At 35.0% G+C, this 26,493-nt stretch overlaps 13 protein-coding genes and 1 pseudogene across 14 annotated transcripts, besides 9 other annotated features; 9 read left to right on the top strand and 5 right to left on the bottom strand.

Moving 5' to 3' along the window:
- Positions 1–204: 204 nt before the first annotated feature.
- Positions 205–4,215: a mobile genetic element.
- Positions 1,334–1,639, bottom strand: TVAGG3_0458330 (uncharacterized protein; the record flags this gene model as incomplete). The annotated part of the gene is made up of 1 exon (XM_051234938.1): positions 1,334–1,639. A coding segment is annotated over one exon (306 nt), but the record flags the coding sequence as incomplete, so codon positions are not given.
- Positions 1,681–2,521, bottom strand: TVAGG3_0458320 (ribonuclease H-like family; the record flags this gene model as incomplete). The annotated part of the gene is made up of 1 exon (XM_001278285.2): positions 1,681–2,521. A coding segment is annotated over one exon (841 nt), but the record flags the coding sequence as incomplete, so codon positions are not given.
- Positions 2,833–3,193, bottom strand: TVAGG3_0458310 (uncharacterized protein; the record flags this gene model as incomplete). Its single annotated transcript, XM_001278690.2, has 1 exon — positions 2,833–3,193. A coding segment is annotated over one exon (361 nt), but the record flags the coding sequence as incomplete, so codon positions are not given.
- Positions 4,216–5,056: 841 nt separating the features above from the next.
- Positions 5,057–6,157: a mobile genetic element.
- A 1,251-nt stretch (positions 6,158–7,408) lies between these two features.
- On the top strand, positions 7,409–7,956 carry TVAGG3_0458280 (uncharacterized protein; the record flags this gene model as incomplete). The annotated part of the gene is made up of 1 exon (XM_001295998.2): positions 7,409–7,956. A coding segment is annotated over one exon (548 nt), but the record flags the coding sequence as incomplete, so codon positions are not given.
- Positions 7,957–8,332: 376 nt separating this feature from the next.
- Positions 8,333–8,976, top strand: TVAGG3_0458270 (annotated as a pseudogene). Its single transcript has one exon. A coding segment is annotated over exon 1 (644 nt).
- Positions 8,977–10,077: a mobile genetic element.
- Positions 10,078–10,431: 354 nt separating this feature from the next.
- On the top strand, positions 10,432–11,058 carry TVAGG3_0458250 (uncharacterized protein; the record flags this gene model as incomplete). Its single annotated transcript, XM_001295573.1, has 1 exon — positions 10,432–11,058. One exon carries the CDS (start codon positions 10,432–10,434, stop codon positions 11,056–11,058), a length of 627 nt encoding a protein of 208 aa, XP_001295574.1.
- A 283-nt stretch (positions 11,059–11,341) lies between these two features.
- Positions 11,342–11,407: a mobile genetic element.
- Positions 11,408–11,431: 24 nt separating this feature from the next.
- TVAGG3_0458230 (uncharacterized protein) lies at positions 11,432–11,698 on the bottom strand (the record flags this gene model as incomplete). The annotated part of the gene is made up of 1 exon (XM_051234937.1): positions 11,432–11,698. The coding sequence occupies one exon, from the start codon at positions 11,696–11,698 to the stop codon at positions 11,432–11,434; it is 267 nt and encodes an 88-aa protein (XP_051092761.1).
- Positions 11,432–12,423: a mobile genetic element.
- Positions 12,424–12,604: 181 nt separating this feature from the next.
- TVAGG3_0458210 (membrane-spanning 4-domains subfamily A MS4A -related family) lies at positions 12,605–13,399 on the top strand (the record flags this gene model as incomplete). Its single annotated transcript, XM_001291911.1, has 1 exon — positions 12,605–13,399. One exon carries the CDS (start codon positions 12,605–12,607, stop codon positions 13,397–13,399), a length of 795 nt encoding a protein of 264 aa, XP_001291912.1.
- A 724-nt stretch (positions 13,400–14,123) lies between these two features.
- Positions 14,124–14,165: a mobile genetic element.
- A 364-nt stretch (positions 14,166–14,529) lies between these two features.
- Positions 14,530–14,615: a mobile genetic element.
- A 556-nt stretch (positions 14,616–15,171) lies between these two features.
- Positions 15,172–16,007: a mobile genetic element.
- Positions 16,008–20,138: 4,131 nt separating this feature from the next.
- Positions 20,139–26,493: part of a mobile genetic element that runs on past the window's edge.
- Positions 21,155–21,718, bottom strand: TVAGG3_0458170 (uncharacterized protein; the record flags this gene model as incomplete). Its single annotated transcript, XM_051234936.1, has 1 exon — positions 21,155–21,718. A coding segment is annotated over one exon (564 nt), but the record flags the coding sequence as incomplete, so codon positions are not given.
- Positions 22,131–22,532, top strand: TVAGG3_0458160 (uncharacterized protein; the record flags this gene model as incomplete). Its single annotated transcript, XM_051234935.1, has 1 exon — positions 22,131–22,532. One exon carries the CDS (start codon positions 22,131–22,133, stop codon positions 22,530–22,532), a length of 402 nt encoding a protein of 133 aa, XP_051092759.1.
- TVAGG3_0458150 (uncharacterized protein) lies at positions 22,552–22,707 on the top strand (the record flags this gene model as incomplete). Its single annotated transcript, XM_051234934.1, has 1 exon — positions 22,552–22,707. One exon carries the CDS (start codon positions 22,552–22,554, stop codon positions 22,705–22,707), a length of 156 nt encoding a protein of 51 aa, XP_051092758.1.
- Positions 22,727–23,293, top strand: TVAGG3_0458140 (uncharacterized protein; the record flags this gene model as incomplete). Its single annotated transcript, XM_051234933.1, has 1 exon — positions 22,727–23,293. One exon carries the CDS (start codon positions 22,727–22,729, stop codon positions 23,291–23,293), a length of 567 nt encoding a protein of 188 aa, XP_051092757.1.
- TVAGG3_0458130 (uncharacterized protein) lies at positions 23,340–24,044 on the top strand (the record flags this gene model as incomplete). Its single annotated transcript, XM_051234932.1, has 1 exon — positions 23,340–24,044. The coding sequence occupies one exon, from the start codon at positions 23,340–23,342 to the stop codon at positions 24,042–24,044; it is 705 nt and encodes a 234-aa protein (XP_051092756.1).
- On the top strand, positions 25,500–26,378 carry TVAGG3_0458120 (organellar and viral DNA polymerase type B; the record flags this gene model as incomplete). Its single annotated transcript, XM_051234931.1, has 1 exon — positions 25,500–26,378. One exon carries the CDS (start codon positions 25,500–25,502, stop codon positions 26,376–26,378), a length of 879 nt encoding a protein of 292 aa, XP_051092755.1.

Raw genomic sequence — 26,493 nt, 5'->3', positions numbered from 1 at the left:
CCTTTTTAACCTCATGATTTCTTCTCACTGATCTGCCTTTTTATGCAGCATTTTGTATTTAATCTCTCTTATCCTTTAGATTCTCTATGCTTTTCATCTTTCTAAACCAGATTCCATTGTTAATTCTTAAATTAACACAAATCTTAAATTTCATATTAGTCATTGATCTGAAGTTATTGAAACATCTGACGTCTTTAGATTATCTAGGGCTGTACAAGATTTAAAAAAACATTGCCGGGTTACCGTAGAGGCCTAAAAAAATCGCGCCTCGGCGGCAAGCCGCCTCGGCATTAAGAATGCGCATCTAAATTTTTATATGTCCTTCTTTCTTTTATTTTTCCCTTCCCTTTCTTTTCTTTTTCTTTTTTTCCTCCTCTTGCTCTCATTTACCTTTTTTTTCCTTTTCTCATCATTTTTCAAAATTTAAAATTTTTATCAAAAATCTTGCCTATAAAAGCAGACTATGGAACCTTTTAATGCCTCTTAATCAATATTATACAGCATAAAGCATATTAAATGAAAGTAATTACGTATAAATTTATTTTATTATCTTATTTATTAATTCTTTAGCATGTATTGTTTAATATTAACTTTTCTGTACATTAAATATGATATCTCCAAAGTATGAATGCCTTGTAACGAAACGAAAACTTAATTTTATGTTGAATATTTGTCGCAAAACATTAGATTATTAAAATATATGTTGGATATCCCTTAGTATGAGACTTCATGACTCTTGTTGTCTAACGTGAGCTTTGGATTGCAAGCTCTGTGGTTAACGAACATAAATTAATTGTAAAGTTTTCAAAAATTTTCATCGTTTCTATCAGCATCTATTTTTCCTTTAAAATATATATATTTGTATGAATACAATATTTAGTAATTTTTTATTTCCCATAATTTCATTCAAAATTTCAGAAAAAATTAATTTCTATTCAATATTATTTCAGCTTCAAAACACTTCATTCTTATAGATGTTGATTCACTAAAGTGTGATTCTATTTATATATGTGAGGTAGGGGCATGAGGCTCGGCAAGTCTTATTGCTTTTTACCTCAATTTAGGTATTAAATAATTATAATGATTCATAGTGGCCGCTGCTGACTGGCCATCAGCAGTCCCCTGGCCAAGATTAATATAATTATTTAATACTTATCCAGTTTTACATCAATAACAACAAAGCTAATCAATCATCATTCAGAAATGCGGGAAATTACTACTAATATTAAAGATTGATAGACATTAGGCTGGCCACCTTCTGTCTAATATCTTTACGAATAAAAATAATACTTTTTAAAACAAATTATTTAATAAATTTTATTAAAAAACAAAATCAAATATCAAATTGATCATCATTCAACTTGATGAAGAAGCGGCATGCTACATATTCTTCTTTGCATGATTCGTTCATTGAATTTCTTGTCTTTCGCAATTCAGATATTACACGTTCTACATCTGCTTCACTGCACGAAAGTGACATCATCCTTTTTCCAATTGGTCTTATTGCTTTTAGTTGCTTTATGCCATTCATGTACCAAAACTTGCCATCATTTTGAGCAAGATGATGACCATTTATAAGATGGGAATCATCTTGCTCTATGAAGAAATCGTAAGCATCACTCAATTCCTTGGCTCTATCGTCTTTATTGATCGTTGGATCAACTGTTGATTCGGCAATTGCTCTTTGTCTGAGGATTGTTATCATGAATGTGTATAGATCTTTTATCTCTTCATCTACAACATCCCAGACCAAGGAATTCCTCGAACCATCGGCATTTGTTTCGGCTGCATGATCGTCGTTAAGCATTTGTTCCTCTTCTGCTTGCTGGATCTCTTCATCATGCTCGGCTACCTCGTCAACACGTTCTGTTCGTTCTTCTTCAAGGATTTCGCCGAGTTTCTCAAATGTGATCTCGCGATTGATGATCCTCAGGGAAGGAATCGTTGGGACTTGCACATCTTTCAACTGCATTATAGGTGGATAGCTTGTCTTTCCTCCAAAACCCTTCTTGTCTCTGATGATCTTCCTTGCTAACGGTGTAAAGCCGAAAGCAAACCGAAGCAAATCAATTCTACCATATTCTTTCATATCATTTTTGAATATTGTAGTGATTGATCGGAGAATCTCTTCACCATCTGGCGTTAATCTTCCTGCCATTTCATCCAACATCCCTTGGCACTGTTGTATCATCAGGAATGCATAAGCACCCATGGACTTGTTGGATTCCAGCCATAATTGAAGTTGCTTTAATGGCTTGAATATCATTAAAGCATCTTTAAAGAGTGGAGGAATTCCATCACGTGTCCATTGTAACTGTTCACGTGTAGCTCTGGAAAGGGATAGTGGAAGATCTCCACTTCTTAAAGCAGTATTAATTGTTTCCAGATTATCAAAGATGAAAAACAGAGTATCATATATGTAGAGCCAGCGAGTTTCCGGGATTGATGGAACCCTGATCTTGTATCTCGCTCTCATATCGTGATTCTTAAAGATAATGATAATCTGGTGAACTCTATTCATCAGTTCATTCAACAATGGACATTGCTTACGTGCGTGGACAATAGCATTGTTCAAGACGTGGTTAAGGCAACGAATGTACACGGTTTGTAAGCCAGGGAAAAGGGCTCCTTCTGGCCTCCAGTGGCAGAGTCCTTTAACCTGGGCTGGCAAACCATCTCCGACTACTCCAGCTACGTGGTTTTTATTAACCTTAAGAGAATCAAACCACGTATGGTAGTCCTCGTATGTCCAATTAGTCGAAATTGTTGTGTCGAAGAATTGGTGGCGATCTGTTTTGCCTGGATTGCACACACAAGAGAATAGACCATGACGGCTGCCGTGTGTTCCGCAGTCCAGGGAAATTGAGAAGATGCGGAATTCCTCGCAGAACTTTAGGCCCCGAGAGGAGTCTGTTTTGCCTAAAGTAATCAATGCCTCTCTGACACCGCGCCGTGTGAACTCAATGTCTGGGATTGTAAAGTTGATGCCCTGTTCGCGATTGACTTTATTTTTAAGCCATTTGGCGAAGCTCTCTAGGAAGCTTTTAAATGCTGGCTTCATTGTGGCATAAAGGCTTATATCTAGGCTCGCAATAAGCCTGGCAATGATCTCTTCTAACGAAGGATCATTACCAGAGCCAACTGCTTGCTGAGTATTCTCAACTTGGTGCTCAGCAGGAACGTAGTTGGGCATTGGGAGTAAAAATTTGCACTTATGATCTTTAAAATCATTTTTTGCTTTTTTTAATGCATCGCACGAACTGCCCTTGAACTAATGTTTCACTACATTCGGCACAGTATGTAAAGAGCCTTCCTTTGTCTGATTGATTAGGCTCATTCTCATAATAGCCGATCGTAGTGAAACATTTTTTCCACACTTTGTTTCCAATGTTTCAGGAGTTGGTGGATATTTCGTCTTCTTAAATGGAATCCACTCATCATATACATGAGGATCCCATGCAGTCATAATAAAAATAAAGCTTTTTGAATATATTCAATTTTTAAATGATATTTTCACGGGTTAAATATAAAATAAAGAATAAGATGTAAATTATTAAAATATTTAATTTTAAATTTTGAACCCGTGATAAATATTTTTTTGCATTGTTATTAATAATGAAAAATAAAGCTTATTTCAATGAAAATTGTTCTGCAAATTTATTTCACTTTTGACCTCACTTTTTCCGTAATTCAATTTTTTACTTTTAATATTTTAGATCTTCATAATATCATTTGAAAAATTAACCATATAAAAAAATCAAGTTATCAATTCACTTTTTCCGTAATTCAAAAATCAAAAATATAAATAATATATCTTTTTATCAAATATTATTATTATATTCTATGAAAAATGAGGTCCGGAAATTTTGCGGATTCCCGTAACTCAATTTTACGGAAAAAGTGCAGTAAACTATTCAAAATACGGAAAAATTGGTGTAAACTAATGATTTTACGGTAAAATCACGGAAAGTCCCGGAAGAATATATGTGCCTATATGAAATTATACAAAAATGAATCAAACGCATTTTAAAAGATTGTTCTTGTATTATAAATGCTATTCGCAGATTTATTAGTTGAAGAAAATTACCAAATTTTTGCCGATTTACAAAAAATGATTTACAAAGCATATTTTTATAAGGCTTAAAAAATCTTTAAAATGTGACCGGTGACGGAAATCCATGGTAACCAACCGCGGTTCCCGTTTGGAATGCCATAAGATTATCTTATCTAATATTAAAATGATTGATCTATTTACATTTTTAAAATAGTCCTAAAAAGTCTCAATATTTATAAAAGCATAATAAAATTAAATTTTTTAATATCATTTTGTAAATTATTCGTTTACTTTATGGCATAGTCTTGAAAAAGTATCAAAAAACATTATCTTAATGGTCTCTAAAGAGGTTAAGTAGCATACACACAGATATGCTAATGTGGTAAAAAGAGATTTATTGCAAAAAGTCCAAAATAGTATATTTATTATCAAGATTCGCGTGGAAACGTACGAGTTTGGGACGAATAACTAACATTCTTAAACATTTAGTAATACTATGATAAGTACAAGTCCTTAGATGTGACATATGGCTTCTTTTGTTCTAACTTACCAAATTCAAGAACTCAAGTTGGCAGTAACTCTGTACTAAACATACTCTAAGAGCTTGTCATTATTCCGTGTATGACAAATCATACTTTAATGTTTTACTCGTTGAATAAAGAATGCTTGATTTTGAAATCGAATGTTTTTGCTTAAATAGTTCCAGATTCTTGAACTAGGGACGGAATTAGAGGACACGTCTTTGCTGGTTAGTCGCGTGCTTGATGACAATATGCTACAATTATAATAAACGTACAAAAGGGACGAAAATTGAGAGCTTGTAACTTTCAACCCTATTTTGGAAATATGCATATTCGAAGTATGAGAGTTGTAAACACTGAGAATTTTAAGCTTTGGTTGATGATAGTCTTTAATTTTTCTTGAAGTAGTAAATTATTTGATATGAAAATTTAATGGCCAGCATAATCAATCGTGCGTTTCGTTTCTTGATTGAGAAACAATTGTTGTAAACGAAAACGATAAAAACGGTTTGACAAAAAAGTGGCACTTTACATGGCAAAAAATCGAGCCTTACTTTTGAGATACTTGAGAGTGAAACTGAATCTTATGAGGCGGTGATCTTGAATCACTACCTCATAAGGTTCAGTTTCATATAAAATTTGTTGCAATTTGTTATTCTTTTGCAATTATTTCTTATAAGATTTTACATCTTTTAGCGGGGAATGTTTGTTATCATGTATATATTATAAATATCTACACGATAACGAACATTCCTCACTAAATTACTGAGAAACTTTGAGGAAATGTCGAACAATTTCCTCAAAGTTTCTCAGATTTATATAGATAACTAGAGTCCCCTAGGCACTGATTCTGGTTCAGTACCTAGGAGGCTCAAGTTCTCTAACGAACTGATAAAATGTTTTTAAATTTTTGGATATTGCTACCTGTGAAGCACTGACTTCAAGTCAGTACCTCACAGGTAGCAATTACATTGAAATATGGGAGAAACTTTGTCCGAATGTTAGACTATTCGGACAAAGTTTCTCCCATTTGTAGTGGAGATGGAAGGCTTTGAGGTATATTATATTAATGTATACCCCAAAGCCTTCCATCTCCACTTGAAAGTGTCCAAACTTTGGGTTAATAGTTTGCAATTAACCCAAAGTTTTGGAACTTTCTAGAAGGAATTGCAGGGTAAGAGGTACATATTCATACTATGTACCGCTTACCCTCCAATTCCTTCCTTAACATAAACAAATTTGGAGTTAATTGTTTGCAATTAACTCCGGGTTTGTTGACCTCCAAATGAAAATGAAAGGGTAAGAGGTATATAGTGACCCTATATGCCTCTTACCCTTTCATTCTCATTAATTATGGGAGAAACTTTGGCCGAATGTTAAACTATTCGGACAAAGTTTCTCCCATTTTGCGAAGGAATTGGAGGCTATGAGATACTGATGAAATGTCAGTAACTCATGGCCTTCAATTCCATCCTAAAACTCATAAAAGTGGACCTTACATGCATATAAAATTTGACATGTAAAGTCCACTTTTTGTGAGCGGGGATTTGACTGCGTCAAATCCCCTTTTTCGTTTACGAGACGATGATTGTGTGCTAATGAATTATTGCGTCTGACAGGTTATGATTATGGATACCTGAAATTAAGCTTTTATGGGAAACATCACCGAGCGCCATTTGGCACCCCTAATGCTGTTTCTATCGGTATGATTAAGGAGCTTTCTTATGCACTTTCATCACTTGAACTTGAACGCTACAAGATATATGCCCCCTCCCAATGGGAGGTGGGAGCAAAAATTGAAATGTTTACATTGATTTTTGAATACTTTACAAGCGCCCCTCCCAGTGGGCGCGGGCGCAAGTGATCGGGTCAAAAAAAATCATAAAAATATTCAAAATTGCATTTTAATAGATGTTTAAGAAGTAAATTTATTAATAACGATATTTCATAGTACAAAATGTGTTCAATCTCTTCGTAAATCATTCAAAAAAATCAAAAGAATTTCCAAAATTCAATTTTTTAGTAAAATTTATATCTTTTTCTATCGTCTCCTCCCCACCAGTGGGAGCCACCAGAGGCGCGGTCGGCGCCGCTGGCGCCAAAAAAGTAGCGCCCATCGTGCCATGTATAAACTTAAATCTTTCTATAATTTACAACAGAGCTTGTCTAATAATTAGGACAACCCTAGGAAATTATTGTAATTTGGCAATAAGTGTGAAATCCTAAATTCATATTTGTTATTATAGATCTGCAATTTTCCCAAATGAACGGGGTGGATAAGATCCCAGCCATATCGTCATCCCAGTGTCAATTTTACAAAAAAAATTCTTAATAAAAAATTTTTATTAAAAAATTCTTATTAAAAAATTCTTATCTTTTTTCATTGAAATTTAAATAATAAAATAAATTTGGCTGTAAAAACCATCAATTATTATAATTCTTATCGAAACACATGTAGAAAAACACTTATCTTTTATACTCTTTCTATTTGAAACCTGTTTAGTTCAGTAATTAATAATAAAAATTGTGAAAATAGTGACTATTTAACTAAAAATATATTAAATGATGTAATAATGAGATATACATATATTTTTACGAATTATAATTAGAAATTATTCTGGTCTGGGAATCCCAACCCAAAATCATTGAAAATTTGAATATATGGGATGGGCTACCCATCCCAAAACCATATTGAAATTTTTGAATTGATAATAAATGTATCTATATCTAAGGTATATTAGAGAATTTTTAAAAATTATGCATTAAAAAATTGAATTTATTCAAAACAAATTGAGAATAAAAATGCTTAAGTAATCACTTCATTATTTCAACAATGATTGATGCAGTACCGACGTACTATAAAGACATTGAGGTCGGTACTAAGCATCAGTATCTTAGATATAAAAAACCAGGCGACAAGTACGGAAAATATTATGTTAAATGCAATGAACTAGTAAAGCGTCCTGACGGAACTATATGCCACTGTGCAATGGAAGAAATGCGTGAGGATCATTTCAAAAAATGGATCCAAAACAAACGGCACATATGCACACCAGGAGAAGTAGCATCACAACAAACAATCGATCAATACTATCAAAACGTCCCAGCAACAGGGCTTACACCTATATCGTTAGGGGATATCTATGAACAGCTTGCTACATTTACTGGAAGATTTAACTTGGCTCTGAATACCTTCTCAAGCCCAGAGTTTACAAAGCTAGTTAAAACCATTATAATGTATACTGCAGACTCGATGATATTGAAGTTCCCACAGTTACACAATGTTAACATCAATGTTGATAAACTAGCTTCTCAAATATACCAGCCTATTTCAACTGACAAACTAAGGCAAACAATGATACAAATTGCAAATTCAATCCATGTTGCAAAAGTTGATGAGTTTGCTAAGCTTGCCTGTACCTGTGTTGCCATTGATGAGGGGAAGACTCAGCAGTTTCACAATCTGGACTTCTCCCTCACAAATCCTCTGCAAAGCAAGCGGCCCTATCCTGTTGAGTCAATCCAAATGAATGGTGGAACATCTGAAGATTATATCCACTCGCTTACTCAAGGATTTAACAGAATCTTCATTAGAGATGTTAAGATCAGCAGTGTAGTTTGCGATGGCAATAAAGCGCAATTGAAATGTTTTCAGAAAGGATGGAATCAATCGTTCTACAACTCAAATGACCCAAGGTTATTCAAAATCTTGTTTATCCCGTGTTTATGCCACAGGATTCATAATTGTTATCAATATATGACAACAAAAGACGTAGCATTAGGAGCAATTGTGAAACATATCCACGAAATATCAGCTCTTTGTAGAATCCATGTTGAAGACATCGGAGCTCTCTGTCCAAAGCATGTATCCACCAGGTGGATCTATGATTATAATATTTGTATGTTTATTATCAAGTATCAAGGCAAAATTTCAAGATATACGCGTATTGATATTGAAAACATCAAGTTCTTAAGAGACTGCTTGGCAATTCTCAAGAAGCTTATTTCCACGTTCGAATCAGATAAAACCAAGATATCTGATTGCTACGTATGACTTTGCAAGGGTATTGAAGCACTCCAATACCTTTCCAGCAGCAACAACAATCCTTTTGCTGGAATCCTTTCAAGATCGTTGTTGAACTATACCCTTGGATCGGACTTTGGAGGTCTTTGGTGCTTAGCCTTCGCTTTTACACCGAAAGGTAGGTATTATTTCAACCAAATATTCGTCCACGGAGCGCAGATCAACGAATCTCCGGCAATTAATTCATTTGATATTACAAACGTAACTTTCGTTAATCCAGTTGAAGACATTCAATCTATCTATATGGACTCTATCTTTGAAGAAGGTTCGACTGAAGTTTCTCTTGATATGGTTGAGGAGGGATCAATTCGTCAGGTTCTCGTAAACGAAAAAGAGGATTTGACGCAGTCAAATCCTCTCTCTCAAAAAGTGGACTTTACATAGCAAATTTCAAATGCATGTAAGATCCACTTTGATCAGTTTCAGGATGGAATTGGAGGCCATGAGTTACTGACATTTCATCAGTATCTCATAGCCTCCAATTCCTTCGCAAAATGGGAGAAACTTTGTCCGAATAGTTTAACATTCGGCCAAAGTTTCTCCCATAATTAATGAGAATGAAAGGGTAAGAGGCATATAGGGTCACTATATACCTCTTACCCTTTCATTTTCATTTGGAGGTCAACAAACCCGGAGTTAATTGCAAACAATTAACTCCAAATTTGTTTATGTTAAGGAAGGAATTGGAGGGTAAGCGGTACATAGTATGAATATGTACCTCTTACCCTGCAATTCCTTCTAGAAAGTTCCAAAACTTTGGGTTAATTGCAAACTATTAACCCAAAGTTTGGACACTTTCAAGTGGAGATGGAAGGCTTTGGGTATACATTAATATAATATACCTCAAAGCCTTCCATCTCCACTACAAATGGGAGAAACTTTGTCCGAATAGTCTAACATTCGGACAAAGTTTCTCCCATATTTCAATGTAATTGCTACCTGTGAGGTACTGACTTGAAGTCAGTGCTTCACAGGTAGCAATATCCAAAAATTTAAAAACATTTTATCAGTTCGTTAGAGAACTTGAGCCTCCTAGGTACTGAACCAGAATCAGTGCCTAGGGGACTCTAGTTATCTATATAAATCTGAGAAACTTTGAGGAAATTGTTCGATATTTCCTCAAAGTTTCTCAGTAATTTAGTGAGGAATGTTCGTTATCGTGTAGATATTTATAATATATACATGATAACAAACATTCCCCGCTAAAAGATGTAAAATCTTATAAGAAATAATTGCAAAAGAATAACAAATTGCAACAAATTTTATATGAAACTGAACCTTATGAGGTAGTGATTCAAGATCACCGCCTCATAAGATTCAGTTTCAATCTCAAGTATCTCAAAAGTAAGGCTCGATTTTTTGCCATGTAAAGTGCCACTTTTTTGTCAAACCATTTTTATCGTTTTCGTTTACAACATTCATTCCAAGATTTCAAAGAGAAATACTTAACTGTTACTGATGATGGTACTGGTAATCCAGCTTATGTATATCCATTAACAGGTCGTTTAGGTGAAGCACTTCAGAATACAAAAGATGTTTCAGCAAAGAAATTCTTTAATGATGCAATTTATAAAGCTACTTGTGATGCAAATAAAAGCTTAGTTGAAAAACTATTTGCAAGTTATGGATGGCAAAAGAATTCAAAGGATGAACCAGAAATTAAGAAAGCGAAAGCATTTAATAAAGCGAAGTCTAAATCTCAAGGTGGAAATCTAGCATATTTAGCTCTTGTTAAATTAGCTGTTTATAGATCATTAAATAGGGAATATGGTATGAACAGTTTCAAGATAGAGGCACAAAATGAAATCGGAACAAGAGGTGGATCAAAGGATGAAGTTGATGAAAAGGCTGAAAGAAGAAGGAAATCATTTGAGAGCTCAAAGACATTTAAGAATGCTGCTCAGCAGGTTGTTATGAATCTTGTCAATAACTTTAGATCAGCAAATAGAGATCAAATTGTAAATGTTTGCATGGCTGCTCTTAACTATGCTGCTAAAGTCGTTGGTTCTAATCAGAAATTCTCATTTAATACAGGTGTTGATTTCATTGGACGTATTTCACAATATTACATGCCAGGTGTTGTAAGTCCATCCGGCGGAGCTGTTCCACAACGTAAACGTGTCAAACAAGAACTTCCAATGCCCCCATCACCAGGGCAAATGAGTATTCCAAGACAAATGGCTCCACTTTCCGCAAGACAAGCTGCACCACCACCACGACCAAGACAACAGTTTGAAGAAGTTCCATTAACAGCAGATGTTAACAATTATAGAAATGGTGATGATGCTGATAGTTGGGATGAAGCAAGGGCAAGACAACTTGAAAATGAAGCTTTTGATGAAGATGATGAACCAGCTCCCCCATCAAATATCCATCCACAAGCTTATTACGAGTATTAAAAACTTAATTAAATGATTTAATAATTATATTTTTTTAATCACAATCAAATAAAAAGATGAGGCATAGACCAACAACGAGTGCAAAAGGAGAAGTAATATTTGGATACAGTGTTAACCAGGACAAAAGTAAAATATTACAGAATGTTCAAGTTAATGTAAATTCACGTGATACAGAACCGAAACCATAACCTTCAGAATTTAGTACAAGAGAAATTGTAACAGAAGCTACACCATCCGATGATGGAATTCAAGTTGTTTATGGACCACCGAAAGTTTATGAACCTGTTATATACGAAAACGATAAAAACGGTTTGACAGAAAAGTGACAACTTTGCGTGTCAAAAATAGAAAAAAGTGACATTTATTCGTAATATTAAAATGAATCATCATAATCTTCTTCATAAGGGTCTTCATAATCTTCTTGATATTCTTCTTCATAATTTACTTCGTATTCATCTTCTTCATTACTATCTTCTTCTATTTCAAACGGATTCGCCTTATTTTCTTCTTCTTCAACTTCCTCGCCTTCTTTTTCCCATTCATCTTCTTCGATTCCTTGGAGCTCTGGCATCTCATTGGCCATAAGTGAACCTGGAAGAAAATCTTGAGAGACTCTATCCACAATCCATTTTGCCGGCATTCCCCTCTTCCAAATTGGAAGTTTCTTCCACATTTCAGATGGGCTATAGTGAAATTGTTTTCCATTCACATAATGAGTTGGTAATGCTAGATGAGGTTTAGCATTATAGTACTCAACCCATTGTTGAATCTTTGCCCATGACAACTCTCTGCTCTCTATTTTGGTATGGGCAATGGGGGACAATATATACATTATTGATCCCCCGAACCCTCATAGCCTTTAGGAACTCGCCTTTATTCTCGCCGCCATTATCGGACCAAATTGTATGTGGTGGTCCATAACGGGCTATTGCTCTCTTAATTACTTTCACTGTTTGGCTAGCATGTTTTGACGAAAGATGCTGCCATTCTATGATGAGCCTTGTACAGTCATCAATCACAGCATAAAGAATCTGACTTCTGTTTTTGCCAAGAAAGTGGATATCAACGTGCCATATTTGGTTAGGAAAGGCAGCTAAGTATCTTGTCTTTCCTTTTGGCCGATAGGGTCCCCTTGGACGTGCCAAGCCTAGCTCTCTAAAAGCTCTTTCTACCATATGTCTTGAGGGGGGATGTGGAAGAGGGTTTGTAAGATATTTAATGTTCCTCAGCTCAGATGGAAATGATAATGGAGACTCTTCAATCATAAGTCCGGAAGAAATTGTGGAAGAAATTTGATTCAGGGGCTTAAAACGTTCAATAGCGGTGAACCATGTTTGGGTAGGCGTTGGCTGTGGAACAATACCCGTCTTCATGTCCAAAAATGCCTCAAAATGAGATTTGGCATATTCGATATCTTTATTTATTTGGTTATAGGCGGAGATTATTCCAAGATGGCCATGCTGCTCAATTAGGTTTCTAATAGTTACCTTAAGATCTTTTGGTACATTAACTTTGGGTCTCCCGCGCTTAAGGGGAATAGACACAGATGGGTGAGACTGAGGCTGAGTATTGGCAGAGAGCTGTTGCTGTGGGGGAGTGTTGGCAGAGAGTTGATTCTGTGCCGAGGTGTTGGCAGAGAGCTGGCGTTGAAGATGAGTGTTGGCAGAGAGCTGGCGTTGAAGATGAGTGTTGGCAGAGAGCTGGCGTTGAAGATGAGTGTTGGCAGAGAGCTGGCGTTGTGTCTGGGTGTTGGCAGAGAGTTGTTGCTGTGGAAGAGAGTTGGCAGAGAGCTGACGTTGTGGGCGAGTGTTGGCAGAGAGTTGTTGCTGTGGAAGAGAGTTGGCCGGGAGCTGGAGTTGTGTCTGGGTGTTGGCAGAGAGTTGTTGCTGTGGAAGAGAGTTGGCAGAGAGTTGTTGCTGTGGAAGAGAGTTGGCCGAGAGCTGGAGTTGTGTCTGGGTGTTGGCAGAGAGTTGTTGCTGTGGAAGAGAGTTGGCAGAGAGCTGGCGTTGTGGGCGAGTGTTGGCAGAGAGTTGTTGCTGCGCCGAGGTGTTGGCAGAGAGTTGTTGCTGTGGAAGAGAGTTGGCCGAGAGCTGGAGTTGTGTCTGAGTGTTGGCAGAGAGTTGTTGCTGTGGAAGAGAGTTGGCAGAGAGCTGGCGTTGTGGGGGAGTGCTGGCAGAGAGTTGTGGCTGTGGGGGAGTGTTGGTACTGCTGGCTAATGAAAGCTGGCGTTGAAGAGGAGCGTTGGCAGAGAGCTGGCGTTGTGGCGGGGTGTTGGCAGAAAGTGGGCTTTGTAGAGGAGCGTTGGCTGTTGAGAGCTGTTGCTGTGGAACAGAGTTGGTAGTGCTGGCTGATGAAAGCTGGCGTTGTAGAGGAGTGCTGGCTGATGAGGGTTCTTCCTGTATACGAGAGTCGTTTGAACTTTGTAATATCAAATAATCGGTAAGGAGAGTGTCATCTCTGTGTTTCAAAATGGATGAACACTCGTAGAGTCGATTATTATATTTAATGTAGAAAGTAGTAAACTCTTGAAGTTTGTATGTATGATGTAAGTACTCTTCAATAGTAATTAGTCTATTACATATGAGAGCTTTGTAAAATGTTATCTTGTTAATTGATGAACGAATAGTGTTGTTGACTAATGGAACATTTGTGAGAACAATGGCTAACGGTGTGCGCCTTTGAATCTGTGCTAGAGCTGTTTCAAGCCAAGCTGAATCAACTAAGGTGTACAAATTCATTTTAAACAAATTTGAAATGAAATAATTTGTGAGAATTTGAGAATAATTTAATTATTTCAGAAGTCTATATTGAAAAATATTCTTAACAAAATTAATTTAAATGGTTCAGAAAATAAAAAATTAAAATTAATGGAAAAAACATGATTAGGAATAATTAACAATAATAAATATCATGGTTTTGGATTATTTAAACAGCTATAAAAGAACGAATTTTACAAATTACGATAAAAAATTATTGAAAAATAATGAAGAGGATAAGGATTTGAATCGAAAATTAAAAGGATGGTTATGTGTCAAATTAAATTAAAATAAAAATTTTAGAAGATTTTGTTACATATTAAGTTCTGTCAAAATGTAAGCTGTTGAATTTTTTGAGAGGGAAATAATCGTCGAGGAAGTAAAAAGTGACGCTTTAGGAAATATTATTAGAAATATGATAATAAATATATTTGGAAAAAATATGTTTTTTCAAAAATTGAAATGTTCATAGAATATTTTGAAATATGTAGGGAATTGAATTCGGTAATATATGATAAACAGGATTTTTAAATTTCAAGGAAAAATAGCTTTTGTGAATACTTTTGAGAACTCTTCTCAAAGATCATGATTCAAATATATTAAGGAGCCAAAATATTAGAGATGAGTTCACAATCAAAATTTTACATTTTAATTATTTAGAAAAACGTATTAACCTCAATAAAAAAATATCTCAAAGATTAATAGTTAATTTATGGTTTCCTAGCTATCTAGAGGGAATTGTTCCTTATGATGTATATATTTATAATGTATGCATCATAAGGAACAATTCCCTCCTTAAAACGAGAAAACTTGTTCGAAATTGTTTATCATTTCGAACAAGTTTTCTCGTTTTTAATAACAAACTAAAGGCTATGAGGCACTGATTATATATTAGGGCCTCATAGCCTTTAGTTCCCTGTAGAAAAGATCGAAATTTTATTCTGATTTTAACTGATCTATATTTCGCTTGCGTTATTTGAATCTTTTCTTTTGCATATGTCATTCCTTTCACTTTTCGAATTTCATTTGCCTGCATGCTCTCTCGTTTTGGTTGAAAATCAACTCAATCTTAAAATGAACTTCTTCATTCTTTACAATAAATTCAATTTTTTTCGAGATATATCTTTATCTACCCCTATGTGAGCTGCATATTCTTTCTCGCTAAATTCTTTTGATTCTTCAGAGCTAAAAATCAAGTTTAATAAAAATAATGTTTATTCATAATTTTGAAAACCAAATTCAAATTTGAATGAGAATTTTTGAAAAAAATATAGAATATTTCAATAGTTTGGAATCTCTTCAACTTCCCACTGCTTATTAACACATTTTTTCCAGAGCGGTTTATCATCCTTGGTCCATTTCTTAAATTTGTTGTAAACCTCTCTTGGAGTGTATGGTCGAACTCCAATTTTTGGATGAGCGCCATGTGGCATGTCATTGTATTTTTGCCTGAATTCTTCCAATTCCTGATTGATGCTCTCAAATTCTGAAGACTTTGGAGCATTTTTGTCCAGTGATGGCCAGAGGCGTTCAATTTTGCCATTTTGACGTGGCATGTATGGAGCTGATTTTCTGATTTGAATGTCATAAGTACTCAAAAATTTTGTGAACTCTCCCTCATTTTCTTTACCGTTATCTGACCAGAAACAGAAAGGTGCTCCATATTTTTGAACTGTTGCAATTGCCACTTTTGAAGTTTCTGTTGAACTTTTGTTACGAAGCAATTTCAATGCTAACAAATAACGACTTTTGTCATCAATTATTCCATAAACCGGTAAAGTTTCTGGTTCTTTCAAAAAATGAATATCCACATGCCAGATTGTATTTGGAAGAATTGCTTCATAATCCACATAATATGCTTTTGGATTACTTTTATCTTTTTCTTTGTAAATTCCCAGAAATTTTGCTGCCTTAATAACTGCATTGTAACTGATTTGAAATTGTTTTGGATTCATATTGAGAGTCCAATACAATTTTTGAACCCCACATTTGTAATTTTCATAAGAATTCTGAACCTTCAAAATTAATTCTGGAGTTAATTCCTCTTGTGGAGGACCACTTTTAATTTTTGGTGTACCACCGATTTCTTTGAATGCTTTTTTGAGAGTATTTCTTGAAATTTGTTTGAAAATTGTAACATTTTAATAAGAATATGGAACTTTTTTCAAAACTGTTGCGTATGTTAACTCACCATAAGGATGTCAATTCGGAAAATTGTTTTCATTTTAGGAGAATATAATTTTCCTTTTCGAAAATTTAAAAAGTGAGACGCGCAGGATTCGAACTTTTTTAAAAGTTGATTTAAATATATTCTAGTGTGGATTCTAAGGATAATATCAAAAAAAAAAAAAAAAAAAAAAAAAAAAAAAAAAAAAAAAAAAAAAAAAAAAAAAAAGTAGTGGGGCTCCCAGGCACTTCGTGCCTTCTAGCCCTGAGGATGAATGAGTATAAATGAAATCTCAACAAAATATTTACGATGAAGTCTTGACAAAGTCTTTATGAAGAAATCTCAACAAAGTCTTTACGATGAAGTCTTGACAAAGTCTTTACGAAGAAATCTCAACAAAGTCTTTACGATGAAATCTTAACAAAACATAGACAAGAAAGTTCATGAGTGTAAATGACCCAAAAATATATTTTAGGGTAGAAGGGTATATCTACCCCGTTTTCTACCCTCTTTTCTACCCTCTTGAATTTTCATGAAATTTACACCAAAAATATACTACTAGGGTCCATTTACGATGAAGTCTTGACAAAGTCTTTATGAAGAAATCTCAACAAAGTCTTTACGAAGAAATCTCAACAAAGTCTTTACGAAGAAGTCTCAACAAAATCTTTACGAAGAAGTCTTAACAAAACATAGACAAGAAATTTCATGAGTGTAAATGACCCAAAAATATATTTAGGGTAGAAGGTATATCTACCCCGTTTTCTACCCTCTTTTCAACCCTCTTGAATTTTCATGAAATTTACACCAAAAATATACTACTAGGGTCATTTACGAAGAAATCTCAACAAAGTCTTTACGATGAAGTCTTGACAAAGTCTTTACGAAGAAATCTCAACAAAGTCTTTACGAAGAAGTCTCAACAAAGTCTTTACGAAGAAGTCTTAACAAAACATAGACAAGAAAGTTCATGAGTGTAAATGACCAAAAATATATTTTAGGGTAGAAGGGTATATCTACCCCGTTTTCTACCCTCATTTCTACCCTCTTGAATTTTCATGAAATTTACACCAAAAATATACTACTAGGGTCATTTACGAAGAAATCTCAACAAAGTCTTTACGATGAAGTCTTGACAAAGTCTTTACGAAGAAATCTCAACAAAGTCTTTACGAAGAAGTCTCAACAAAGTCTTTACGAAGAAGTCTCAACAAAGTCTTTACGAAGAAGTCTCAACAAAGTCTTTACGAAGAAGTCTTGACAAAGTCTTTACGAAGAAGTCTTAACAAAGTCTTTACGAAGAAGTCTTGACAAAGTCTTTACGAAGAAATTCATGAAAATTCAAGAGGGTAGAAAAGAGGGTAGAAAACGGGGTAGATATACCCTTCTACCCTAAAATATATTTTTGGGTCATTTACACTCATTTACGAAGAAAAAACATTTTTATTGTATATATAAAATGAATTTTACAAAACCACCGTTACCCTTCTTTGGAAATAAGAGTAGATGTAAAGATATTCTATTGAGAGAACTTAAGAAACTACCGAATGGTCTAACATTTGTAGATTTGTTCGGTGGAAGTTTCTATATATCTCATTTGTGCCATACAATATTTCCTGACTCAAAGATTATATGCAATGACTTTGACAACTATATGAACCGTCTCAAACATATACCAGACACAAACAAAATATTGAAAGAGTTAAAAGAAAAGATACCTATAGGTAAGATGGAACGTATACCATTAGATAAGAAAAATACTGTCAGAGAGGTTTTGAAAAAAGCAGAGTATATTGACTGGGATAGTATATCTTCTAGACTATTATATAGTGGTTCTATAAGAGTTCATGACATTGAAACACTTATGTCAAACGTTTTATATCTTAACTATACAAATGTTTTCAAAGAGGACATAGAAAAATATATTGAGGGTATAGAGTTTGTGAGATGTCATTGGACAGAGTTGTATGAAAAATATAAAGACAAGGAAAATGTTTTCTTTATAGTGGACCCGCCGTTCTATAACACATATGATTTTCAATACCAAGTAGACTGGACTTTGAGAGACTCTTTAGAAACTTTAGACGTTTTACATAACCATCCATGCTTTTACTTTACATCCGATAAAAGTGGTTTGGAAAGTGTCATGAGATGGTTAGAGGACATACATGACTATGAGTTTAGATACGATAAGATAGAATATGAGAGAGGTCCTATAAACCGGAAAAAGTGTCATAACAAAGAAATTTTATTGGTAAGTAAATGTGGTTTGAAATCGGATTGTTAGTTTTAGGTTTTTTCCATTGTGTCATTTACTTATTTGACGTGGCAGAAAGATATAGAGAATATGAAGATGAACCAATACCAGCAAATGTTCAGCATATGTACTCGTAAGAGATATTTTTATCTAATATTAAATGGACGCACAGAACTTAGCGAATGCACAGCAACCTGGACAACCAAACCCAGAGAATATTCCAAATGAAGTTAGAATACAAACTGCAATGGCAAACTATGGTCAAGTGCCAACAGATGTACAAATGCAAACTGCCATGTCAAATGACGCTGCGTTAGGCTTACCACCATGGTATGCAAATATGAGATGGAAAGAGTTTTATACAAACCCCGAAGTGGGATATAAACAACTCTATGCAGATGACGCGACACAGGAGTTGACCCAGAGTATGTTTTCTACCAGAGGAGAAATAGAATGTATGAGCTCCAGTTAAAGAATGCTATGGAACTCAGAAGGAAACGTAAGAGACTAGGTGGACATTAGATTTTTACATATAGTAAAATGGGTTTCTTTGGAAGAATAGGAAAACTTCTTTCGAAATGTTGGAAGAGGTATATGGAATGGAATAAAAACCGTCGGAAGAGGAATTTGGAACGGAGTCAAAAATATTGCCAAAAGAGTAGGTCAGTTCGTTGGTATTATACCTAAAGACCCTGAACCAGAAGAACAAGCTCCTGTTATACAACAGCCTGAACCTGCACCACAGTCAAGTTGGCAACCAAATCCAACACCTCAACCGTATTAAAATTATATTTTTACCGTTCGATACGTTTGATAGTAGTTTATAGAGACTAAGTTCTAAGTAAAACGCATGGTAAATGGAACTATTCTCTTTCTTCCATCTGTTTAAACCATACTTGAAAGTCTGAAATACTTCCACTCGGTGTTCATATAGCTTTGTAGGTTTTCGTAAAAGTCATTTGCCAAGCATAAAAAGAAGAGTTTTGTGCACACAGAAAATGAAGCATGAACTATAATAGCATCTGAGTCGAAAAACATTTTCATATGTTCCATTAGGGTTTTCGACTTCATAAAAGTTCGGGTGTACTGGATATTCTGCAGGCTGATTTAACATCCTCAAAAAATCTATACCATGCCAAGTTGTTATATTTTGTAGAAATATAAACGTCTTCTCCAAGGTCTTCTATTCTATTGAATTTTAACAGTTGCATTTTTCCTGTCATATATAATATCGAGATGGTACTCTCCTTCGTCAATGTTGTACTGTTTGCATATTCGAGATAGATATCGTTTATTTTTTCTTGAAAACTTGAAGAGTTGTTTCTAAGTTTACAAGCAAATTCACTTGTAAAAGTTTTTCCCTGTTCAAATTTCTCATACATACGTTTTCTTTTGTTATAGTATCGAACTTCAAAAGCGACCGTAAATGGGAAACCATGTATGGCTTCTGAAATGAACTTCAAATTCTACGAAAGCCAATAGCTTTTGTGACGGATGGGTCTCTTAACCATCTTAAGGGTAGTCAAAACGATAGCCTTCATGTTTTACGGTCTCTGTCTCAAACTTTTGACCGACATTAGTAAAAAGTTCATCTAATGGTTTTAGTTGTAGCAACTCTTGAATTTTCTTTTTCTATTGAAAGCATATTTTATCTAGAATAAAATGTCGAAAGAAACAGCGTCTATGAGAGAAATACAACACAACCGACAACTCATTATACAAGCTCTAAATAAAGAACACAACAAACTTTTCAAACTATTCTAAGATATCTGAGTCATTGAAAGAAGGAAACTTAAAACTGACATTAAACCCATTGACAGATGAGTTTCTGTTTCAAGACAATAAGAACCATACTGTTTGTATAAATCCAACAAAAGGAACTTTAAACGAGAAACCTATAGATGAACTTCTTTTGAAAGCAGATGTTGACAACAAAGCTGACAAAGAGTATGTAGATGCAACAAGAGACTATATTCTCGCATGGACAGATAGAACATACCCACAAAAACACCATACACATAACATCTATGACGTAGATGAACTACCAGCAATGTTAGATGACAAAGCGGATAAAACATATGTTGACAATAAAATGTCAAGTGAAGTGACAAGAGCTGACAAAGAATATTCTAAAAAGACTCATACACACGATTTCTTCGCAACTGTTGGTATAGAAAATATTGCAGGAACGGTTGAAGAACCTGATGGAACTGGTGGGGATGTACTACTTTGGAAACCTCCTAACTTTCCACAAGGTTTAACATCGGATGAAGACATAACGACGATGAAATACACTAGATGTAGAAATGTCTATGTCATGGAGGATGAAAACAAAGTTAAATTCACTGCTCAAGATTTATATGACAACAAAGCTGACAAAACATATGTTAACGTTGAGTTAGATAAAAAAGCTGACAAAACATATGTTAACGATGAGTTAGTTAAAAAAGCTGACAAAACAGAGCTTCAAACGTTAAAGACAGAAATACTTCAAACAGTATATCCTATAGGTTCTATTTACACGTCAATGAACTCTACCAGACCAGAAGTAGTACTTGGTTTTGGAACTTGGACTCAAATAGTCGACAGGTTTTTGTATTGTGCAAACTCTTCAAAGGAAACAGGTGGAAGTAAAACGATTTCAGGTGAAAACTTACCTGCACACAGTCACTACATAGATTTAAGTACATCTCAAGCAGGTTGGCATAAACATAGATTTTGGGATTGGTCAGCAATGAAAAAAGGTAAAGGATATGATGTTAAAGACAACGTTCAGTTTGCTATAAATTGTTTCTGGGGTAGCACACAGGGAGATGGAAACCATACACATCGCGTTTCAGGATATACACAAACAACGGGACAAAGTAAAGACTACATGCCACCTTACATGACAGTTTACGCATGGTATAGAAATGCTTAGTCGTCATGTTCCACTTCTTTAGCATATTCGTCAGGAGTTGTCTTATATTTGTTAGGAACTGTCTTTGAAAGTATACCACCTTGAACTTTGACAAGTTTGAAACGAGGTCTGACAATAGTAGTTTTATCTTCTGCTTGCAGTCTGTACATTTTGCCATGTTTGCCTAAAACTTCATAATATTCTCTTGTATACTTTCTTCTATTTTTACGAACACGAACGTGAGTACCTGTCGAGTTCCCATTGTTGTCATAGTCAATAGTATTTTCATATGGGTCGCGTTTAGGTATTTCTATTTTTACTTTGTCACCTTTCTTAAGTTTGAAGCCTGGCATTCTTTCTTGTTTGTCTCTTTTGACTAAACTATTAAATATATAGTCTTTCTCTAAGTCGGGGTTGTTTTTCATTTCTTCGGGGGAGTGGTTTCCCAAACCTTTTTGTTTACGGCTATTGTAAATATTTAAAACTTGTCTCATCTTTGCCATGGAGAAATGTCTGTATTTGTCGTCATATGACATTTCATCTACCTCACCACCTTGTGGTTGATTTAAGTCTCTTAAGATTTTTATACAACTGTCAATGACACCAAGAGCAGAATGGTTTTGGTCGACAATGAAATATTGGTTTACATTTTTTGAACGCAGATAGTTTTTAATATCGTCTGATTTGAAAGAACGTTCACAGTCAGATGTCAGTTTTGTTGGATGGTATTTGTCAACGAATATTGTCAAAGCAGTTTTCACATCTAAAATATTTTTGGACTGTAATGGTATAGCTTCACAGTATCTTGTGTTTTGACCGACAAATATTAGCCAGTATGGTGGTCCATCTTCTCTATACCTCGGAATGTTTTCCAAGATATCCATAAACCAAGCATTTGGTGTTGAACTAAAGATTTTTACCATGAGTGCTTTCTTTGTTGCTTTAGAAACATACGGGTCCTTGTTTGGATTCGTCATTTTTATCCTATAAGAAATGGGTTTATTTGGCGCATTAGCAGGAGTTGCATCCAGATTTTTGCCCGCAGTGGGAACAATAGCCAGAGGTGCATTTGGAATTGGAAGGAAGATTTTGAGTACATTAGGTATACTGAAAGAGAAAGCACAACCTATTATACAAACTGTACAGAAAGGTTGGGAGGTAGCACGAGATGCAACAAATCTTATTCCAAATCCTGAAACAAGAGGAAAAGTTCAAGGATGGATGGACAATGTAGGAAGAGAAGCAGGAAACTACTATAACAAAGCAAATGACTACTATAACCAAGCAGGGCACTATATGGACCAAGGTGAAAGATTCTTTAACAGAGGATATAACCATGCACAACAATGGGTAAACAATAACCAACCTCAACCGCCTCAAACGTGGGGAATGTAAAGTTTTTTACTGAGATGAAATGAACAATACAGCATTGAGACAAATGGGTTCAAGATGGATTTGTCGGCTTCCAGCAGTTACACAACCACGTGTTTGTCAAGTTCTTCCTATACCTCAGGAAGTTTTAGACCGACTTAAAAAACCTAAACAACCAGTTGAAAACAAACCAAACTAAAATTTTTTACTGAGATGAAATGACCGAAGAAGTTGAAACGGTAGATTTGACACCACAAACAAAAAGTTCAGAACCATTGTCAAAACCTGTCAAAGAACTTACAGATGAAGAGAAAAATTCAATAATAGAAAGTGCCAGGTCTGGAAATACAAACCCTAACTATAAAGTCACTTTTCATAGAAATGGAACGGCTAGTATCTCAAAAAAGAAACAGACTCTCACAAATAAAATATTGAAGTCTGAAGGAGTTAAAGAGACAACAGATGGGAAGGTATTCTTCACTGACCAACAGTTCATTATAGAACATCTCATTGACTTAGAGTCGAAATATTCTAAACTTTACAACAAACACAAAAAGTTGAAAGGAAAACAAAAACAAATGGCATATGATATTTATGAAGATGTTGACGACACAACCATACCTGCAAGTGAGGTAAAGTCAGAGGAACCGAAAAGTGACGAAAAACCGATAGAAGAAGGTGAGCCAAAAACTGAAGATAAACCAAAACCAAAGTTTAGTCAACCTTCATTAGCTGGTATGGGTTGGCGTCAAAGGCTTCTGGTAGCTGGTGGTTACGTAAAGTAAAGAAAAAAATATTTTTTTTATTTTTATAAAAATGCCCCCGCATAGAATGGATAGAAAGTCTGCTAGAATAAAAGCAGAGTTAGAAAGATATGGTTGGAGAGTTTCGAAGAATTTTAAATATAGGAAGGGAAGACCCATAAAAGTCTATGACAAACTGGCTGGTCTTCGCTACGAAATGGACCTAGAAACAGCGCGCGCCAACTATCCAAACAGACTGGAGAGGTTAGAAGAAGAACGTCTTATGGACATGCCTTTCAATGTTACTGAGCCTCAAGTTGAAGGACACGACGGCTTTGCCAGATTCTACTGGAAACATGACGAACAATTGCATCCTTTGAGAAGGAAAAAAGGAAAAGGTGAAGACAAACATGCTCCCATGGAAAGAACAAGATATGCATATGAAAAGTACCGTGAAGTTAGAAGTCAAATTACATCTGGTCGAACCTTTACAGTAAACTTTGACGAAGGAAAGAACAAAGAAGGCTTTATGGGAGTACTTGCTGCCATACAAGACGGAAATAAGAAAGGACACAATCTCAGACTAACAGTAAAAGATTTGGACGGTCATATATACTACTCACATGGCAATGTCACAACAGCTGCAATGCTTCTTGACGCTTTCAAGACTACAAAGAGAGAACAAATGTTTGACTCCGACTCAGACATTTTGAATGCAATTGAAGGAATTGTAAGTGTAAAGTTCGAATGGTACCAACCTAACCCTCAAGCAGTCAGACAACATGTTTGTTAGATGAGAAATATGAAATGGCATACTATTTTAAAACAGTATATTTTTACATATATTAAATGCTTCAGGTTGAAAAACAAAGAACAAAAGCAGCAGATACAAAACCGTTAGACTATATCTTTACAAACGCCGGTATGACTATTTCAGATGAAGAAATTTCATCCCGAACCACCTAGTAACAGTTTCTCTGACTTTCAAGTTTGGTTCACAACAAATGGTGTGCAACATATTGTTCCATTGTACTACGACTTTTATCTCGAATTGTCTTTCATATATAACTACGGAGAAGTGCTGAAAAAGTATTGAAAAATATATTTTAGGGTAGAAGGGTATATCTACCCCGTTTTCTACCCTCTTTTCTACCCTCATGAATTTTCATGAATTTCCTTAAGATAGAAAAAAAGTGAGTTAAAATGAGATTTTTATCGTTGTGGTCCGACGGTTAAGCCACAAACGAATGTCCGACGGTTAAGCCAAAAATATTTTTTATTTTTATTGTAAGAACAGTATGACAGTCGAAGCAAAAACGTTCACGAACAAATCTAATGGCGAAACATTCACAAAAGGCACTTACAACGGTATTGAAGTCTTACGTAGAGACAAGGATGGTTATATAAATGCAACAAAGATGTGTCAGCAGTTTAGGAAAGACTTTTAGAAGGTTGTTGGAAAATAAGTCCTGGGAAGAGTATTTTGAGGCATTTTGTGAAGAATATACCAACCGCGAATTCCGCGGGTTGCTTTTTTACACAGTTCATGCAGGAATTCCCGATGAAATCAAACAGGTTAGAGGAACGTATGTAGACCCAAGACTTGTAAACTATATAGCAATGTGGCTTCTCCAAAATATTGTATAGCAGTTGGAAAAATTTTGGACTCCATAGACAAGAAAGTTCATGAGAAATTAGATGAAGAAGAACTTGAAGATACAGTAGAGAATGCTAAACCTTTGTTCGAAGAAGAAGTTAGAAAAATGCATGAAAAACAAATAGAACATGAACGTGAGATATGTTCTGGTTATAGGGACTCTCCATACGAACTAGACCAATGGGAACAAGAAGATTTAAAGAGAGAATTTAGAGAATATGAACTCGCTAAAATTTCATTAGAAGCTGCAGAAAAGAAGTTAAAAGTTTGGGGTCGTTTTGTACAAAAATATTGTGAGTAAATGAACCATTTTTTTTCGACAAAAATATATTTTAGGGTAGAAGGGTATATCTACCCCGTTTTCTACCCTCTTTTCTACCCTCGTAGAAAACACACAAAACTCTTGAATTTTGTATAAAAAAAGCAACCCGCCGTTTTCCGCGGGTTGGTATATTCTTCACAAAATGCTTGTTTTGAGGTCGAGCCATTTTTGGCTCCACCGTATTTTTAAACCAAACTCGTTCATTTTGTGCTGAAATAAAATAAAGGTAGTCCCACCAAAAAATATTTTTTTATTTTTATTGTAAGAACATGTCAGCAACAACAGCACCAAACTCGTTAGTCATGAACCCAACTTCTATGTTAGTAGAGATGAAAAGCTTCATTCCTTCTTCATATACTTTCGAAACAGAAATCCAGAAGATAAAGCAGGAACTTCTCCAAGGAGATTTAGACTGTAGTGCAAAAGATGAAACAAATGAACAGTATCTTTATGAAATGCAGGATATTATTGACCATCTACCTAAACTTCCTGAAATACAACAACAAAAGCTCACTATTCCAGAATTCGATGAAATTGAAGTCAGACTGACTGACTCAGTTGAAATAAAGAAGTTCATTCGTAAGATAAACTATGAGTTTCTTGGATTTCATTGCAACCACAAAGTCATTGACATATATAAATCTGAAGAATTTAAGACCTACGACAACTTTGTTTCGTTAGTTGCTGAGTGTGTCTTGCAGATAAGAGATAAAGATAGAAGAGGTAAGATATGGAATGAACAGATAAAACCCGCAACTTTTGAGTTAAAGAAAACCATCTACGCCTTAGTCATACTAGCAGGACAAATTTCAGAATATAACGCAAAAATGAACTCACAATGTTCAAAATGTAAAGCAGCAACAAGGAAATATAACTACTCCGTCAAAGAGATAGAACGTATGCGAAAAGACCATACTGACTTAAAGAAAGAAGTAGAGAAACCAGCAGAAGATAAAATGGACATGTTGACATTTCTGAACAAAAACTATCCAACTGCTAACGATTTCCTTCTTTCAGATGTCAAGAAGAAATATAAAGAAACCTTCGGCATAGTTAAAATTTTTGATATCCTTCGTGAAGAAATAGAAGCTACAAAACTGTTTAAAGTCATGAACCATCACAACATATACCATGTAAAACGCTTGTAAAATAACTGGGGTAGAAATGAGGGTAGAAAACGGGGTAGATATACCCTTCTACCCTAAAATATATTTTTATTGAATTCTGTATAAAATTCTGAGTAAAATGACATATGGAACACAT

This window comes from Trichomonas vaginalis, chromosome II, assembly GCF_026262505.1.
Source record: "Trichomonas vaginalis G3 chromosome II, whole genome shotgun sequence".
In the NCBI taxonomy this organism is placed as follows: domain Eukaryota; phylum Parabasalia; order Trichomonadida; family Trichomonadidae; genus Trichomonas; species Trichomonas vaginalis.
Note: the sequence above shows the minus strand (reverse complement) of the source record. Positions and strands in the feature narration are given on the sequence as shown.